This window comes from Mobula birostris, chromosome 3 (genome assembly GCF_030028105.1).
Source record: "Mobula birostris isolate sMobBir1 chromosome 3, sMobBir1.hap1, whole genome shotgun sequence".
Classification (NCBI taxonomy): domain Eukaryota; kingdom Metazoa; phylum Chordata; class Chondrichthyes; order Myliobatiformes; family Myliobatidae; genus Mobula; species Mobula birostris.
The window spans coordinates 180,379,091-180,395,957 of NC_092372.1; the positions used below are offsets into that span (position 1 = coordinate 180,379,091).

Sequence of the window (16,867 nt, forward strand, 5' to 3'; positions counted from 1 at the left end):
GATGCATAAGATAAAATTTAGGAAATAATTATTACCATCCCTGATGACTAGCTTATCATATTTACAATGTGTATCTGGCTCAATATCTAGAGCCAAAATGTTGAATTCTACTGTGCTCTGTGGTGCCCAAATGATCCAAGCGCAGTCCAAGTGTGCTCCGTAATTACTGGGCCAGTCTGGTGAGAAAAGGAAGGTCAGGCTCTCCCCAGCCACAACAACTCCACCACATGAACCTGCAAGAAAATGAAGTGTTCACTGTTATTTCATAGTGAAATAAAACAATATTCCAGCAGATTGAAAGTTACCTTTACTGCAGTTTATTGTCATTGAGTTATTTAAACAATATACAAAATATCTCACTTACAGTGCTTTGTAAACTCAATGTGACAAGAATCTATACTGCTGGCAAGACAGAAAAGCTCTAAACCTCCTCTCATTTATTGAGCTTTGCAGGGGCAGGGAGAGACACTGTCCCCACAATAATGTTCTAGGAATGTATGCTTCATCATTATATCCAACTAAGTTTACTGCAATTCTGGCAAAGTCCCATTTGACCAGTAGACAGTAACAGCCCAAGTAACTATATGATCTTCCAGGTAATTACACAGGGCAAGAAATACTGTTTTAATATATGTGTGTGTGTGTGTGTGTGTGTGTGTGTGTATATATACATACACACACACACACACACACACACACACACACACACACACACACACATATATATATTTCATTTACAGGATCACACCACCACATTTTAGCTGTTTGCTTTAACAGTGTGGTTGACTGCAACATTTGTAAACCACATTCAGTTTTAAAGTAACACACATAAAATGATGGAGGAATTCAGCAGGTCAGGCAGCATCAATGGAAATGAACAAACAGTCAACATTACTGAAAAGGAAGGGTGAAGACACCAGAATAAAAAGGTGTGGGGGAGGGGAAGCAGGATAACTAGAAGCTGATAGATGAAGCCAGATAGGAGGAAAGGTAAAGGGCTGAAGAGGAAGGAATTTGGTAGGAGAGGAAAGTGGCCCATTGGGAAGGAAGGGATCCAGGGGAAGATACCAGAATAAAAAGTGGGGGGGGAGGGGGGAAGAGGGGTAGCTAGAAGGTGATAGGTGAAGCCAGGTGGTAGGAAAGATAAAGGGCTGGAGAAGGAGGAATCTGATACACGATGAGTGTGGACCATAAGAAAGACAGGAGGAGGAGGGGACCCAGGGGGAGGAGATGGACAACTGAGAAGTGATAAGAGACCAGAGTGGGGAATAGAAGAAGAGGGGAGGAAGAGGGAATTTTTTTTAACTGGAAGGAGAAATCGATAGTCAAGCCATCAAGTTGGATGAGATAAAATAATATTTTAAAACAATTTTGTGGTTTGAATATCATCTGTGCAAAATTTAGCTTTATTTAATTTCCATTTAGTTTATTGAACTTAAATTGCCCATCAACCATTGAAGGAGTTAAACTGATGCCGAGTTCAAACTGAGTAATTGTGTCTGTTAATATTTGTGATCAAACCAAGGTCTGTATTTTTCACTAACATTATAGACAAAACAAAAAATGCTAAATGAAGAAGATAATTTTATGTTCTGAATTTAGATGTAAATTGATTCTTCAGTTACAAATGATTCTTCAATAGAAAATAAAAATTCAAAAATCCTTGACTATGCCATTTGCTGGAAATGTATCAAAATACGTGCCAGAAATATTTACTTCTCTCTGTAGCTGTTGCGCATAAGGAGAGCAAACTCCCGTGTTTGTTGATTTTCATTATCCTATTGCCAAACTTCCTGCAAGATTGGATGATCTAGCATAAAGAACAATTACGGAAATAAGGGCCTCAGCTTGGCGTGCAAGCTTAGAATATGATTTGATTTAAGTAGCAACAGGGGGATCTATACTATTTTGTGTACACCCAGGAGGGAATTCTGCACAAGCAACACTAACAAACTAAGAGTGTAGTACCTGCATCACCAATATAATTACTTGTTTTATTAGAGCTGATCTATGCTCTTTATAAAGATTCGTTTTACTAAATAACATTTTTTAGAGGCATGATAACAGGTTCCAAGCCGACATACCAATGTAAGTGCATATTTGCCTTAGATACACATGTACAGCTCATCCGTTTTCTTTCGGGGAGCTTGACATTGGAGCAATTATTACAAAGTAAACACAGGAGTTCCTTCCTTTTTCTACAGTCTTAACTCTTCTGACTTCAATCACATATTTCCTACAGTTGAAAATTCTTCTCAACCACCAAGCCCTAGTACAAATTCCAATTTGGCCTGTAAATTCCCCCCTCCCCCCACCCCCACTAAGAATGCTTATGTACGTATGTCATGTATGTATGCCCTTGTATGCTTAACCACATACCAGGTTGGAGAGTTGGTGTTGCTGTTGGGTCGGCAATATATCTCACTGCAAACCATTCAATCAGGAAACCTTTCCCAGTTATTGTTGAGTCACTGATAAACTGAACTGTTAGGGTGCTTCCAGTGGAGGACACAGCTGGAGGCAGTTCAGAGCCGCAGAATTTTCCAATAAGACGTGCATGGATATTGGGACCATCATAGAACTAGAACCAGAAAATATAGATTATTATTACTTTAATTTTACATTGTAGTTTTCAATTTAGTCTGCTTTGTGCCTATGGCATTCATGACTCCTATGCATATGACTATAAAGTCAACTTTCAATATTTTGAATTTCACATGCACATTTTTTCCACATTGCTTTCTCTCTCCAACTCTATCCTTTCTCTGTCAAGATCTCTGCTTTACATTTCCTAAACACTATTTCTTTGTTGCTTCATACTGTGTGCCTCTCATACATTTCACTTTTGTTTCATTCTTTTAATTTTAGGTTTAACCTAAGAATTAGAGAAAAGTAGAAAGAATGGAAATTCAAATGAAAAGTATAAGGGGTCTGGAATTCACTGACTGAAAAGGCTTTGGGAGTATCATTTCAGTTGGGAATTTAATTTCTATAAGAGCTTGACCATCCTCGAAGCATTTCAATTAGATGGAAGCTCAATCTTAGATGATTTTATAAGCCTCTTAAAATGTACTTTTTTGGATTTTCCCTGTTCCTTCAATAAGTTGCAACTTTTAAATGAAGTCAGTAAATATTGAAAAAGGATCTACTGCTTTCCTGGTGTATATGAGGAATAAACTTTTCTCGGGCTTCCAGCCGGGTATGAACATCAATTTTAACCGATGTTTCAATGACAGACTCTGCTATCTTCATCTAGGGATGATGCCTAGGCATTTTTAGTCCTATGGTATATATACCCTTGTTGTCCATCCCTCCTGATTGGTTAGTCATCATCCAATCAGGTTATGCGTATCAAAGATGACCTGGGACCCAGGACAGCTGGCGTTTACAGGATTGCCTGTGATTGAGGAGCAGCATATGTTGGCTGGATGGCGTGCACGGTGGAAATCCACATCATAGAGAACAGGAGGTGTATCTGTTTGGGTTACCCGGAGAAATCGGTGGAAGCGAAACATTGCATTTGCAATGGCCATAGGATTAACTTCAGGCACAAAACTACTGCGTCAATGGCTTTCGAGACTACCTGGTTAAGGAAGCCATTAAAATAAAACTAGAAAAAAGCAATTTTTACAAAGATGAAGTAAGTAAGAATTGGGATTCAATTGTAAACAAGGTGGGACAGCGGAAACATAATTGGAGGAGGAATAACCAGTCAGGAGGGATGGACAACAGGGATATATATACCTTCCAGACTAGACATGCCTGGGCATCATCTCTGACGAAGATGGCAGAGACTGTCATCAAAACATTAGTTAAAATCGGTACATGCCCTCAGCTGGAAGCCTGAGAAGAGTTTATTCATCAATATATATAATAAATTTATAAGAAAGAAAACAGTTCACATGGCAAACAAAGCTGGAATGCTAAGAACATATTCTGGGCATAAGACTTTTTTTTTATTATGTTATACATGTAAGGCAGGTAAAATCCGTTGGGATGGCAGCGGAAAATGCAGAAATGTGTATTAACACTACTAAAACATAAAGAAATGAAGTATCAGTAGGCATTCAGTCTTTTGAAACTGCTTTATTATTCAACAAGATTATAGCTATTCTTCTACGTTAACACTACTTTCTTGCTCATCCCCAAATTCCGAGTGCCACAAAATATATGCTGCAGAAACTCAGCTGGTCAAGCAATATCTGTGGGGAAAATTAATCATTCATGTTTTGAGGAAAAACATGCTTCGGGACTCTATCAAAAATGTCAATAATTTCCTGCCTTCCACAGATTCCTTTCCGCTACTGAGCACCTCCAGTATTTTGTTTGTCACTCCACATTCCAGCAAAAAAAATCTCTTGTGTCTCCAAATTCTTCAATTTCTCTAATATCCACAAATTCTTCAATCTTAGTTTTGAATGTATCAATACCAGAATTACCAGTCTTCTGTGGTAGAGAACTTCAAAGATTCACTAGCCTTTCAGTCAACTAATTTTCCGCATTTTCAATTTAAGTGGCTAAACTACCCTCTGATATGAAACCATGACATCTTGTTCTAAACTCTTCAGTTAGAAGAAGCATCCTCCTCGCATCTTTTTTTTAATGTTCTCTAAGAATTTTGTAGGTTTCAATGAGGTTACGTTTCATGTTTCTAAATTCTAAGGCATAGAGGTGTAGCCTGCTTAATCTCTACACTTCAACTAGGAATCTCTTCATTGTTTTCAATTATTCTATTTTGAAATTCTCAGAGTTTCTTCATTGACTGCAGTTAAATTCCATGGCCCTTTTTAGGAGGTGCTACCTTTCTCCAAAGGAGTATTCGACACATTGCATCTCCTGTTCCCTCCTTCCTTACCTCCCAATAGGTCTGGACCCAGTGAGTACTGTAGACAGTACTGCTTATATGGGAAAATCTTCATCAAGCTCTGCCCACTTTTGGATATAACCAAAGCTCTTGGCAGATGTTATGACTTAGTATTATCCAATGATATATTAAAATTTCTGTTGGAAATACCATAAAACTTCAAATGGAACAGATTTCTAATCTACTATATTATAACTTATTATATCACTGGTTTCTAATTTCTAATGAAAATATTATTGATTTCCAAGATAAATATCTAATTCCATCAACATGATGTACTGTATCAACTGTGTAGAAGGATGTTGGAGCAGAGGTGGTAGAACACTGGCATATTCAATTTAGAATTGTAATGGAATGATTTGCTGAATATCTTAGGGTTTCACTGTGGCTTTCAACAAATTCTCTAAAGCTAAAATTAAACTGATTGTCAAAATCCTACAGTGCAAACTTGAATCTTGTTGAGGTGCAAAGATTACTCACCAATAACTTATCAAATCTGCATTCATGAAGTGCATCGATATCCAACTCTTGAACTCTGGCATGGATGATATAGAATTCTGGAGCAGTAATTGTCCAGTGGTAGTTGACATTGTGTGGATAATACAGTGGCCATAATGGAGACGCAATTTGCCCTTGGATGCCCACAATTTCATTGCCATACACTGAAATTAACATATTTCAAATTAAGACAAGGGGCATGTGTATTAATATCTGCTATCTGCTATTATAAAAATAATATTTTCATGGGTTGCAATGCACTTTGGCCTTTTCAGTTGCTTCCACATTTCATGATTGGACAGTAATAATACCTAAATATAAAACTCACTAAAAGTAAATAAACCTATATTTAGATTATCAGGTTACACCATACCTGGATTCATGGTAGAATCCTGATTTATTTATTCATTTTTCAAGATCTGGACTTTTGTAGCAAGACCAGGATTTAATTCTCATTCTTACTTGCTCTTAGGAAGATGCTGATGAGCCACCTCTTGAATTTCCACAGTTTTTTCTAGTGATGGTACTCCCACCAAGATGAGGGATAGGACGTTCCCAGATTTCAACCCAGTAAAGATGAAGGACAAGTTCAGTATTTCCAAATCAAGAAGGCATAGGACTTGAAGTAAAACTTCAACTGATGGTGCTCACACATGCTGAAGTCCTTGTCCTCTTGAGGAAGATGTCACAAGTTTGGTTGGTCCTTTTGGAGTAGTTTGGACGAGTGGATGACAAGGTCCTCCAACATGGAACTTAGTTCTAAAGGTTTAAAGATTAAGGGCCCAGATACCCAGGGCAAATTGGCAAATTGGATCTAAAATTGTTTAGCAATAGAAGATAGAGCGTGATGGAAGGTTGTTTGATTAGATTCCTTTGACTCATGATGCTGGAATCCTTATGTGACAAGTCCTTAATGAGGATGGTTTGGACCCAGCTGCTGGAGTATCCAAGGCTGGGATCAGGACACGGAATAGAAGTGGATTCGAGAACTGAGCACAAAACGCAAGATGATAACTCTGATTGTGCTTACCATTGAGCCTTGAGGTTCCGTTCAGGTGCTCTTTAAATACTTAATTTTTGGCACCCAAAACATAATCGGCAATTAGCAGGACGGTCCTGAATTATTAAAGGAGCTGCACCAGCTATCCCTGTCTGGAGAGTTAGAGGGTCTAAACCCAGGAAGCTGGAATGGTTGGGTGCATCTCGTAACACCTTATTCTAGGTAATAATCGTGAATGATTTGGATTTGGATATAGGGGATACATTCAGTAATTATTCAGGTGGCATGATGATTGTTGCAGTTGTTGACTGTGTGAAGGGCAATATTAGACACTGAATAATTCTGATGTGATGTTAAAATAAACTGAGATATGGCAAATGGTGATGCCTTGTTAGAGTGTTGAATTGAATTGACTTTATTTCTTGCATCCTTCACATACATGAGTAAAAATCTTTGTTATGTCTCCATCTGAATGTGCAATGTGCAGATTATAGTCATTTGTAATAAATAATATGTACAGTAAGATATACAAAAGAACAGTCAATATAGAAATACAATTGTCAGTGTGAATTAATAATCTGATGGCCTGGTGGACAAAGCTGTCCCGGAGCCTGCTGGTCCTGGGTTTAATGCAGCAGTACTGTTTCCTGGATGGAAGCAGCTCAAACAGTTTGTGGTTGGGGTGACTCAGGTCCCCATTGATCCTTCAGGCCCTTTTTACGCACCTGTTGCTGTAAATGTCCTGAATAGTGGGAAGTTCATGTCCACAGATGCGCTGGGCTGTCCACACCTCTCTCTGCAACAATTTGAGATAAGGCCAATCAATGTAGTATCATCTGCAAAGTTAATCAGCAGATTGGAGCTGTGGGTGGTGACATACTCATGGGTGTACAGAGAATAAAGGAGGGGGCTTAGGACACAGCCCTGGGGGGGTCCTGTGGTGAGGGAGCCCACTCTTACCACCTGCCAGCGATCTGACAGGAAGTCCAGATCCAGCTGCACAAGGAAGGGTGAAGGCCGAGGTCTCTGAGCTTCTTGTCAAGTCTGGAGAGAATTATGGTGTTGAATGCTCAATTGTAGTCCAAGAACAGCATTCTCACATAAGCATCCCACCTTTCCAGGTGTGTAGAGCTATGGCTATTGCATCACCTGTCAATCGGTTGTGTTGGTAGGCGAACTGTAGGGGTCCAGTGTGGGTAGTAGCAAGCTGCAGATGTGATCCTTGACCAGCCTGTCAAAGCATTTGCTTATTAATGAGGTGAGTGTGACGGGATGCCAGTCATTCGACATGTTAGCTTGGTCTTTTTAGGCACAGAGACAATGGTGGGTATTTTGAAGCAGGAGGGCAATCAACACTGGGAGATTAAAAACGTCTGCGAACACACCAGCCAATTGTGCTGTGTACCCGCCCTGGGATGCCGTCCAGTTCCACAACCTTGCGGTTGTCGTTGGAAACACCTGCGTACTTCAGCCTCAGAGATGACTAACGTGCAGGTCACATCAGCAGCTCTCCTTGGGGGCTCAGTGTTGGCAACATTGAACCGAGTGTAAAAAAGATTTAGCTGAAGATTTAGATGAGATTTAGCTCATCTGGGAGAGAGGCAGTGTTGTTGGCAGCACCACTGTGTTTAGCTTTTAAGTCTGCAATGGTGTGCAGACCTTGTCATAAGCTGCTTGTGTTGTTGGGGGAGCGTTGTATCTGGATCTTGTCCCTGTATCGTCGTTTCGCTGCCTTAATGACTTTGCATAGATCGTAGCTGTATTTCTTGAGTTCCTGGTGGTTACTGCGCTGAAGTCTCTGTCTCGCGCGGTAAGTGCAGTATGGAAGGTACTGTTGATCCAGGGTTTCTGGTTTGGATAGACCCTGACCGATTTTTTGGGGAGAACATCCTTGATGCACTTCCAAATGAAGCTCATGACCCCTTCTGTGAACTCAGGGACCTCCTCATAAGTACTAATAAGGCGGGTAGTATTAGCAATATGTACCATCTATAAAATGAGCTATAGTTTCTCAGAGTAATTGGGTCCTACAACATGGAAACAGACAACTTAGCCCATCGTCTCCATGCTGAACTCTGCACAGACATCCAAATTAATTCCATCTTCCAGCACTTGCCCTGTAGCCATCCATGAGTAAACAATTTAAATGTTTGCCTAGAGGCGTACTAAACGTTGTCAGTGACTCCGTTTCTAACCTTTTCTCTGACAGTACATTTCAGATACTAGTCAGACTGTACGTGAAAAATCTCCCCTTCAGAGCCCCTCTAATTCTCTTTCTCCTTAAATCTGTCATCAAAATATCATTTGATATTATCTTCATTAATTAAAGTACAGTAATCCAAATCTGCATTTATACTTCAAAGATATCTTAGATAATAGATGAACTACATCACTCTTTGATTGCTTCTTTATAGGTAAATAAAACATATTAATGCAAACGAGATGAAATTTAAATTATTATGCATGTTCCTGCCACTAGCTAAAAATATGTGCCTTAACAATATTTCACCTTGCATCAATCAGTTGGAAAAAGAAATAAAGATTATTTTTTCAGAGTATGAATATTGGGAAATAATTGATCAAGGTATCATAGTTAAAGATTGCTTTATAAAACAAAGATTTAAATTACTAAGGTAAAAGGACAAGTGAATGTCAATGATTAATAATTTTCCAGAGATGGGAACATGAAATCTGTAATTTCACAAGCAATATTGGAGGAGATCCTTCGATATTGGTCCACATAACAACTAAAATGTATGCATTGGATTTGAAAGCATTTCAAAGTATGTGGACTTTTTGATAACTTATGTACTGAATCCATAACTTACAATGAGAAAAAATGGCACTGAATCCAGAATGCTTCGATGATGGACCAGAAACAAATTTTACCCACAGTATGTGTCCAACAACTGAAGTACAATTTTCAGGTAAAGGAGAGCCACAGAAACGTCCAATTAGTTCTCCGGTGGCATCCATTTCTCGAATTTCAACATAATCCGAGGAACAGTTTAAGCTATTTCCAATATCAAAATTTCTGTGAATTGTAAACAAAATCAACAACACATTTAACCTGATTAGTTATTGAATATTGTTAATTAAATCCAAACAACACACTAAATAAATTACCAGTCAAACAAATTCCGTCCCTTATGTAATACTGTCCAGTATGCTTATAAAAAATATATAAATCTTAATTACATGAAGGAGATTTGGACACGATTACCAGGAGAGCTGATGATATACCAGATGCATTCACTATTGGATGGATAGTTTTCAGGGTAGTTAGGACTACTGAAAGCTCCAGATTGCATGTGAAACGTCCCACCACAGGCTGTGAACAGGATAAGAGAATACAATTTTTATGAGGAATATTCACAGCTGTTAATATTATTTCAGCTAGAGATTAAAAGATATTTCTTAAAGATTAAAGATCAGCTTTGTATGTCACATGTACATCAAAACATTAAAATATACAATGAAACACATTGTTTGTGTCAACGACCAGCAAGCACAACCTGAAGATGTGCTTGGAGAAGCCCGCTTCTGATGCCAACATAACACGCCCACAACTTACAAATGCTAACCAGTAGGTTTTTTGGAGTGTGAGAGGAAACTGGACCAATCAGAAAAAAAACCCACACAGTAACAAGGAAAACATACAAAGTCATTACAGATAGCGGCAGAAACTGAAGCCTGACCATCCGAACGCTGGTGCTGTAAAGCATTATACTAACTGCTACTCCGCCGCACCACCTACATTTCTCAGGGTACATTCGAATTTTAGTTTATGCTCTCCAGTATATAGCTATGTACAATTTTTCTGAATTCCTAGTTCCATCGTGTATACATTCAACACATCATATTCCAGAGTCACTGAGTAATACAGTATGGGAAGAACAACTTAGGCCCAACTTAGAACGTGAGACCTTAAGACATAGCACCATTTGGTCCATCAAGTCTACTACACCATTCAATCATGGCTGATCCTTTTCTCCCCTCCTCAGCCCCACTCCCTGGCCTTCTCCCTGTATCCTTTGATGCCATATCCAATCAAGAACCTATCAAGCCCTGTGTTAAATACACTCTATGACCTGGCCTCCACAGCTGCCTGTGGTAATAAATTCCACAAATTCACCATCATCTTGCAAAAGAGATTTCTCCACATCTCTGTTTTAAATGGACACCCCTCTATCCTGAGGCTGTGCCCTCTTGTCCTGGACTCCCTGACCATGGGAAGCATCCTTTCCACATCTGCACTGTCTAAGCCTTTCAACATTCGAAAGATTACAATGAGATCACCCGTCATTCTTCTAAATTTCAGTGAGTACAGACCCAGAGCTGACAAATGTTCCTTGTATGATAATCCTTTCATTCCTGGAATCATCCTTATGAACTTCCTCTGATCCCCCTCCAATGCCAGCACATCTTTTCTCAGGTGAGGAGCCCAAAACTGTTCACAATATTCAAGGTGACCTCCTGAAATGAACGTGAAAATTACATTTGCCTTCCTCACCACTGACTCTACCTGCAAGTTAACCTTTAGGTTGTTCTGCACAAGGACTCTGAAGTCCCTTTGCATTGCAAATTTTTTGATTTTCTCCTCATTTAGAAAATATTTCTACCACCAAAGTGCATGGCCATGCATTTTCCAACATTGTATTTCATTTGCCACTTTCTTGTTCATTCTCATAACCTCTCTAAGTACTTCTGCAGCCTACCTGTTTCCTCAACACTACCTACCCCCAACCCCCACCAATCTTCATATCATCTGCAAACTTGGCTAAAAGCCATCTATTCCATCATCCAGATCATTGATGTACAGCATAAAAAGAAGCGGTCCCAACACTGACTCCTGCAGAACAACACTAGTCACTGCCAGCCAATCAGAAAAGGGTCCTTTTATTTCCACTCACTGCCTCCGACTAATCAGCCAATGCTCTAACCATGCCAGCAACGTTCCTGTAATACCTTGGGATCTTAACTTGGTAAGCAGCCTCATGTGTAGCACTTTGTCAAAGGCCTTCTGAAAGTCCAACTGTACAAAATCCACTGCATCCCCTTCACTTATCCTACGACTAATATCCTCAAAGAATTCCAACAGGTTCATCAGGCAAGATATTCCCTTAAGGAAACTATGCTGACTTTGTCCTATCTTGTCCTGTCACCAAGTATTCCATAATGTCACCCTAAACAATTGACTCCAACATCTTCCCATTCACTGAGGTCAGGCTTACTGATCTGTAATTTACTTTCAGGTCCTTCCTCCTGTCTTAAAGAGTTGAGTGACATTTGCAATTTTCCAGTCCCCTGGCACAATGCCAGAGTCTAATGAATTTTGAAAGATCATTATTAATGCCTCCAACAATCTCTACCGCTACCTCTTTTAGAACCCTAGGGTGTAGTTCACCTGGTCTGGATGACTTATGTACCCTGAGGTATTTCAACCATTTGAGCTCCTTCTCCCTTGTAATAGTAACTGCACTCACTTCTCTTCCCTCACACCCTTCAACATCTAGCACACTGCTAGCGTCTTCCACAATGAAGACTGAAGCAAAATACTCATTTGGTTCATTTGCCATCTCCTTGGCCCCATTAGTATTTCTCTGGCCTCATTTTCTAGTGGTCCTATACCCACTCACATCTCTCTTTTTCTTTTTACATACTTCAAAATACTTTTACTATCCTCTTTGATATTGTTTGCTAGCTTGCTTTCATATTTCATCTCTTCCATGCTAATGATTCTTTTAGTTGCTCTCTGTAGGGTTTTAAAAGCTTCCCAATATTCCGTCTTCGCACTAATTTTTGCTTTTACATTATCTTTGACTTCCTTTGTCAGCCATGGCTGTACTATTTTGCTATTCGAGTATTTCTTCATTTTTGGAATACATCTATCCTGAACCTTCCTCATTTTTCCTAGAAACTCATGCCATTGCTGCTCTGCTGACATCTCTGTCAGCATCAACTTCCAATTTACTTCGGCCAACTCCTCTCTCATTCCACAGTAATTTCCTTTGCTCCACTGAAATACTGCTGTCAGACTTTACCTTCTCCCTATCAAATTTCAAGTTGAACTTAGTCATATTGTGATCATTGGCTCCCAAGAGTTCTTTTACCTTAAGCTCCCTAATCATCTCCAGTTCACAACGTAACACTCAATCCAGTATAGCTGATTCTTAGTAGGCTCAACGACAAACTGTTCTAAAAAGCCATCTCACAGGCATTCAACAAACTCACTCTCTTGAGATCCATTTCCAACCTGATTTCCCCAATTGACCTGCATATTGAAATCTCCCATGACTATCATAACATTGCCTCTTTGACACACCTTTTCTGTTTCCTGTTGTAATATGTGGTCCACATCCCAACTATTGTTGGGAGGTCTGTATATAGCTACCATCAGGGTCCTTTTACCCTTGCAATTTCTAACTCAACCCACAAAGATTCAACATCTTCCAATCCTATGTTGCATCTTTCTACTAATGTGATCCCATTCTTTACTAGAAGAGCCACACCACCCTCTCTGCCTACCTTCCTATCCCTCGGATACCATGTATAAAGTTGGACATTTAACTCCCAACTACAAGCATCCTTCAGCCACAATTCAGTGATGGCCACAACATCAAACCTGGCAATCTGCAATAGTGCAACAAGATCATCCACCTTATTTCTTATATTCCATGCATTGGGATATAACACTTCCAGTGCTGTATTTGCTACCTTTTTTGATTTTGCATCCCTATTGCACTGATATTCATCCTGCTGGCTGCAATTTTGATCTAACATCTGCCTGACCTTCCTGACAGTCTGACTGCACGCTATCTTTGCTTTATTACTATCCATTCTATCTTGAGTCCCTTCACTCTGGTTCCCACCCCCCTGCTAAATTGGTTTAAACCCTTCCCAGCAGCTCTAACAAACCTGTCCGCGAGAATATTTGCCCCTTGGGTTCAGGTGCAACCCATCACTTTGAACAAGTCACACCTCCCCCAGAAGGAATTCCAATGATCTAAGAACCTGAAGCCCTGTGCCCTGCACCCTGCACCAGATTCTCAGCCATGAATTAATTTGCCAAATCATCCTGTTTCTACCCTCACTGGTGGATGGCACAGGCACCAATCCAGAGATTACCACCGAGAAGGTCCTGCTTCTCAGCTTTCTACTTAGCCCTCTGAATTCTCTTTTCAGGACCTCTTTGCTCTTCCTTCCTATGTCATTAGTACCAATATGCACCAAGATATCTGGCTGCTCTCCTTCCCTCTCCAAAATGTCTGTGCCAACTAAGATGTTCATCTAAACTAGTCCAATTTGCATGTAGTTGGCTCATAGCTCTCTGAAGTTTTCCTACTTATGTCAAAGTAATTTTTAAATGCTGTTACTATACCTCCCTCAAACTCTTTATCAGGCTGCTGATTCCATTTACACACAATCCTCTGTGTGACATGATCCCTCAGGTCCCTTTTAAATCTTTTCCCTCTCAACTTAAACCATTGCCCTCAATTTTTTTCCCTTTCTCAAGTAAAAGACTGTGTGCTTTCACCTTATCAATGCCCCTCAATATTTTATACACCTCTGGGTGACAGTGTGAAATGTGAGGAGGATGTTATGAGAATGCAGGGTGACTTGGACAGGTTGGGTGAGTGGGCAGATGCATGGCAGATGCAGTTTAATGTGGATAAATGTGAGGTTATCCACTTTGGTGGCAAGAACAGGAAGGCAGATTACTATCTGAATTTTGTCAAGTTAGGAAATGGGGAAGTACAATGAGATCTGGGTGTCTTTGTTCATCAGTCACTGAAAGTAAGCATACAGGTACAGCAGGCAGTGAAGAAAGCTAATGGCATATTGACCTTCATAACAAGGGGAGTTGAGTATAGGAGCAAAGAGGTCCTTCTGCAGTTGTACAAGGCCCTGGTGAGACCCCACCTGGAGTATTGTGTGCAAAATTGGTCTCCAAATTTGAAGAAGGACATCCTTGCTATGGAGGGAATGCAGCATAGGTTGACTGGGTTAATTCCAGGGATGGCGAGAATGTTATATGTTGAAAAATTGGAGCGACTGGGGTTGTACACATTGGAATTTAGAAGGATGAGAGGGGATCTGATTGAAACATATAAGATTATTAAGGAATTGGACACGCTAGAGGCAGGAAACATGTTCCTGAAGTTGGGGGAGCCCCGGACCAAAGGCCACAGTTTAAGAATAAGGGGTAGACCATTCAGAACGGAGTTGAGGAAAAACTTTTTTCACACAGAGGGCTGTGGATCTGTGGAATGTTCTGCCTCAGAAGGCAGTGGAAGCCAATTCTCTGGATTCTTTCAAGAAAGAGTTAGATAGAGCTCTTAAAGATAGCGGAGTCAAGGGATATGGGGAGAAGGCAGGAACGGGGTACTGATTGTGGATGATCAGCCATGATCACAGTGAATGGCGGTGCTGGCTTGAAGGGCCAAATGGCCTACTCCTGCACCTATTGTCTATTGTCTATATAATCACCATTCAGTCTCCTACATTTCAAGGGATAAAGTTCTAGCCTGTTCAACCTCTCTCGATAACTCAAGTCTTGGAATCATGGTAACATTTTTGTAAATTTTGTTTGCATTCTTTACAGCTCAATGACATAACCAAGTAACCAAAACCGTACACAATAGACTGAGTGTATCGTAGTCTCATCAGTGTCTACAAGATGCCATTATAGAACAGCTCCTGGTTGAGCCCACTAGGGGCAAGGCAATTTTAGATTGGGTGTTGCGTAATGAACCAGATTTGACTAGAGAGTTTAAGGTAAAGGAATCCTAAGGAGAGAGTGCCAGAATTCACTCTGCAGTTTGAGATGGAGAAGCTAAGGTTAGATGTAAATGGAGCAAAGGGAGGCATGAGAGATAAACTGGCTAAAGTGGATTGGATAGGGACACTAGCAGTGATGGCAGCAGAACAGTTTCTGGGGGAAACTCGGAAGATGCAAAATAGGTACAACCCAAAGATAAAGTATTCTGAATGGAGGATGAGGCAACCATTGCTTACAAGAGAAGACAAAGACAGCATAAAAACAGAAGAGATAGCATATAATATATCAAAAATAGTGGGAAGCTAGAGGATTGGGTAGCTTTTAAACACCAGTGGAAGGCAAATTAAAAAGCCATAAGGAGAAAAGATGAAATATGAAGGTAATGATATAAAGGCAGATAGCAAAAGTTTTTTCAGCTGCATAAAGAGTCAAAGAAAGACAAAAATGGATATTGGATCGCTAGAAAATGATGCTGCAGTGGTAGCAATGGAGGACAAAGAAATGGTGAAGAAACTTAAGTTTTTTGGCATCAGTCTTCAGTGAGGAAAACTACTAGCAGTATATAGAAATTTAGAGAGTGTTGAGGCAGAAGTGAGTGTAGTTGGTATTACTAAGGAGAAGATGCTTGAGGAGCTGAAAGATCTGAAGGTAGATAAGTCACCTGGACAAGATGGACTACAACCCAGGGTTCTGAAAGTGGTAGCTGAAGAGACTGTGAAGTCATTGGTAATCATCTTTCAAGAGTCACTAGATTCTGGAATGATTCCAGAGGACTGGAAAATTGCGTAAGTCACTCCAGCCTGTTATCTTGATTTCAGTGATCGGCAGGATGTTGGAGTCATTTACTAAGGATGACGTCTGGGTGTACTCGGAGACACATGGTAAAATGACCAAAGTCAGCATGGTTTCCTTCAGGGGAAATCTTGCCTGACAAATCTGTTGGAAATCTTTGAGCAAGTAATAAACAGGATAGACAAAGGTGAATAAGTGGATGTTATTTATTTCGATTTTCAGATCTTTGACATAGTTCTGCATATGAAGCTGCTTAACAAGCTAACAGCCCTTGGTATTATTACTGAAAAGACACTGACATGGATAGAAGACTGGCTGACTGGCAGGAGTCAGAGAGTGGGAGCAAAGGGAGCCTTTTCTGGTTGGCTGCTGATGACTGGTGGTGTGCTGCAGGGGTCACTGTTGGGACCTCTTCTATTCACATTATATGTCAATGATTTGGATGACAGAATTGATGGCTTGGTAGCCACATTTACAGATGATACAAAGATGAATAGATGGGCAGGTAATCTTTGGAAGAAGGGAGTTTGCAGAGGAATGTAGACAGATTGAGAGACTGGACAAAGAAGTGGCAGATGGGATATAGTGTAGGGAAGTTTATGGTCATGCATTTCGGTTGAAGGAATAAAGGCGTACACTATTTTCCAAATGGGGAGAAAATTCAAAAATCAGAGGTGCAAAGGGACTTGGGAGTCCTCATGTAGTATTCTCGATAGGTTAACTTGCGGGTTGAGTTAGTGGTAAGGAAGTCAAATGCAATGTTAGCATTCAATTCAAGAGGACTAGAACATAAAAGCAAGGATGTAATGCTGTGGCTTTATAAGGCATTGATCGGACCTTGAAGTATTGTAAGCTGCTTTAGGCTTCCTATCAATGAAAATTTTGCTAGCACTAGAGGGGGTCTAGAGGTGGTTCATGAGAATTATTATGG

General features: G+C 40.2%; 1 protein-coding gene across 1 annotated transcript in view; it reads right to left on the reverse strand.

The window, feature by feature from the left end:
* The window catches only part of cubn (cubilin (intrinsic factor-cobalamin receptor)), a 392,255-nt gene that overhangs the window by 182,162 nt on the left and 193,226 nt on the right, over positions 1-16,867 (reverse strand). The window contains 5 exon segments of the mRNA XM_072254425.1: positions 36-233; positions 2,380-2,581; positions 5,345-5,526; positions 9,191-9,396; positions 9,561-9,693. Coding sequence (XP_072110526.1) covers positions 36-233; positions 2,380-2,581; positions 5,345-5,526; positions 9,191-9,396; positions 9,561-9,693 — 921 coding nt within the window.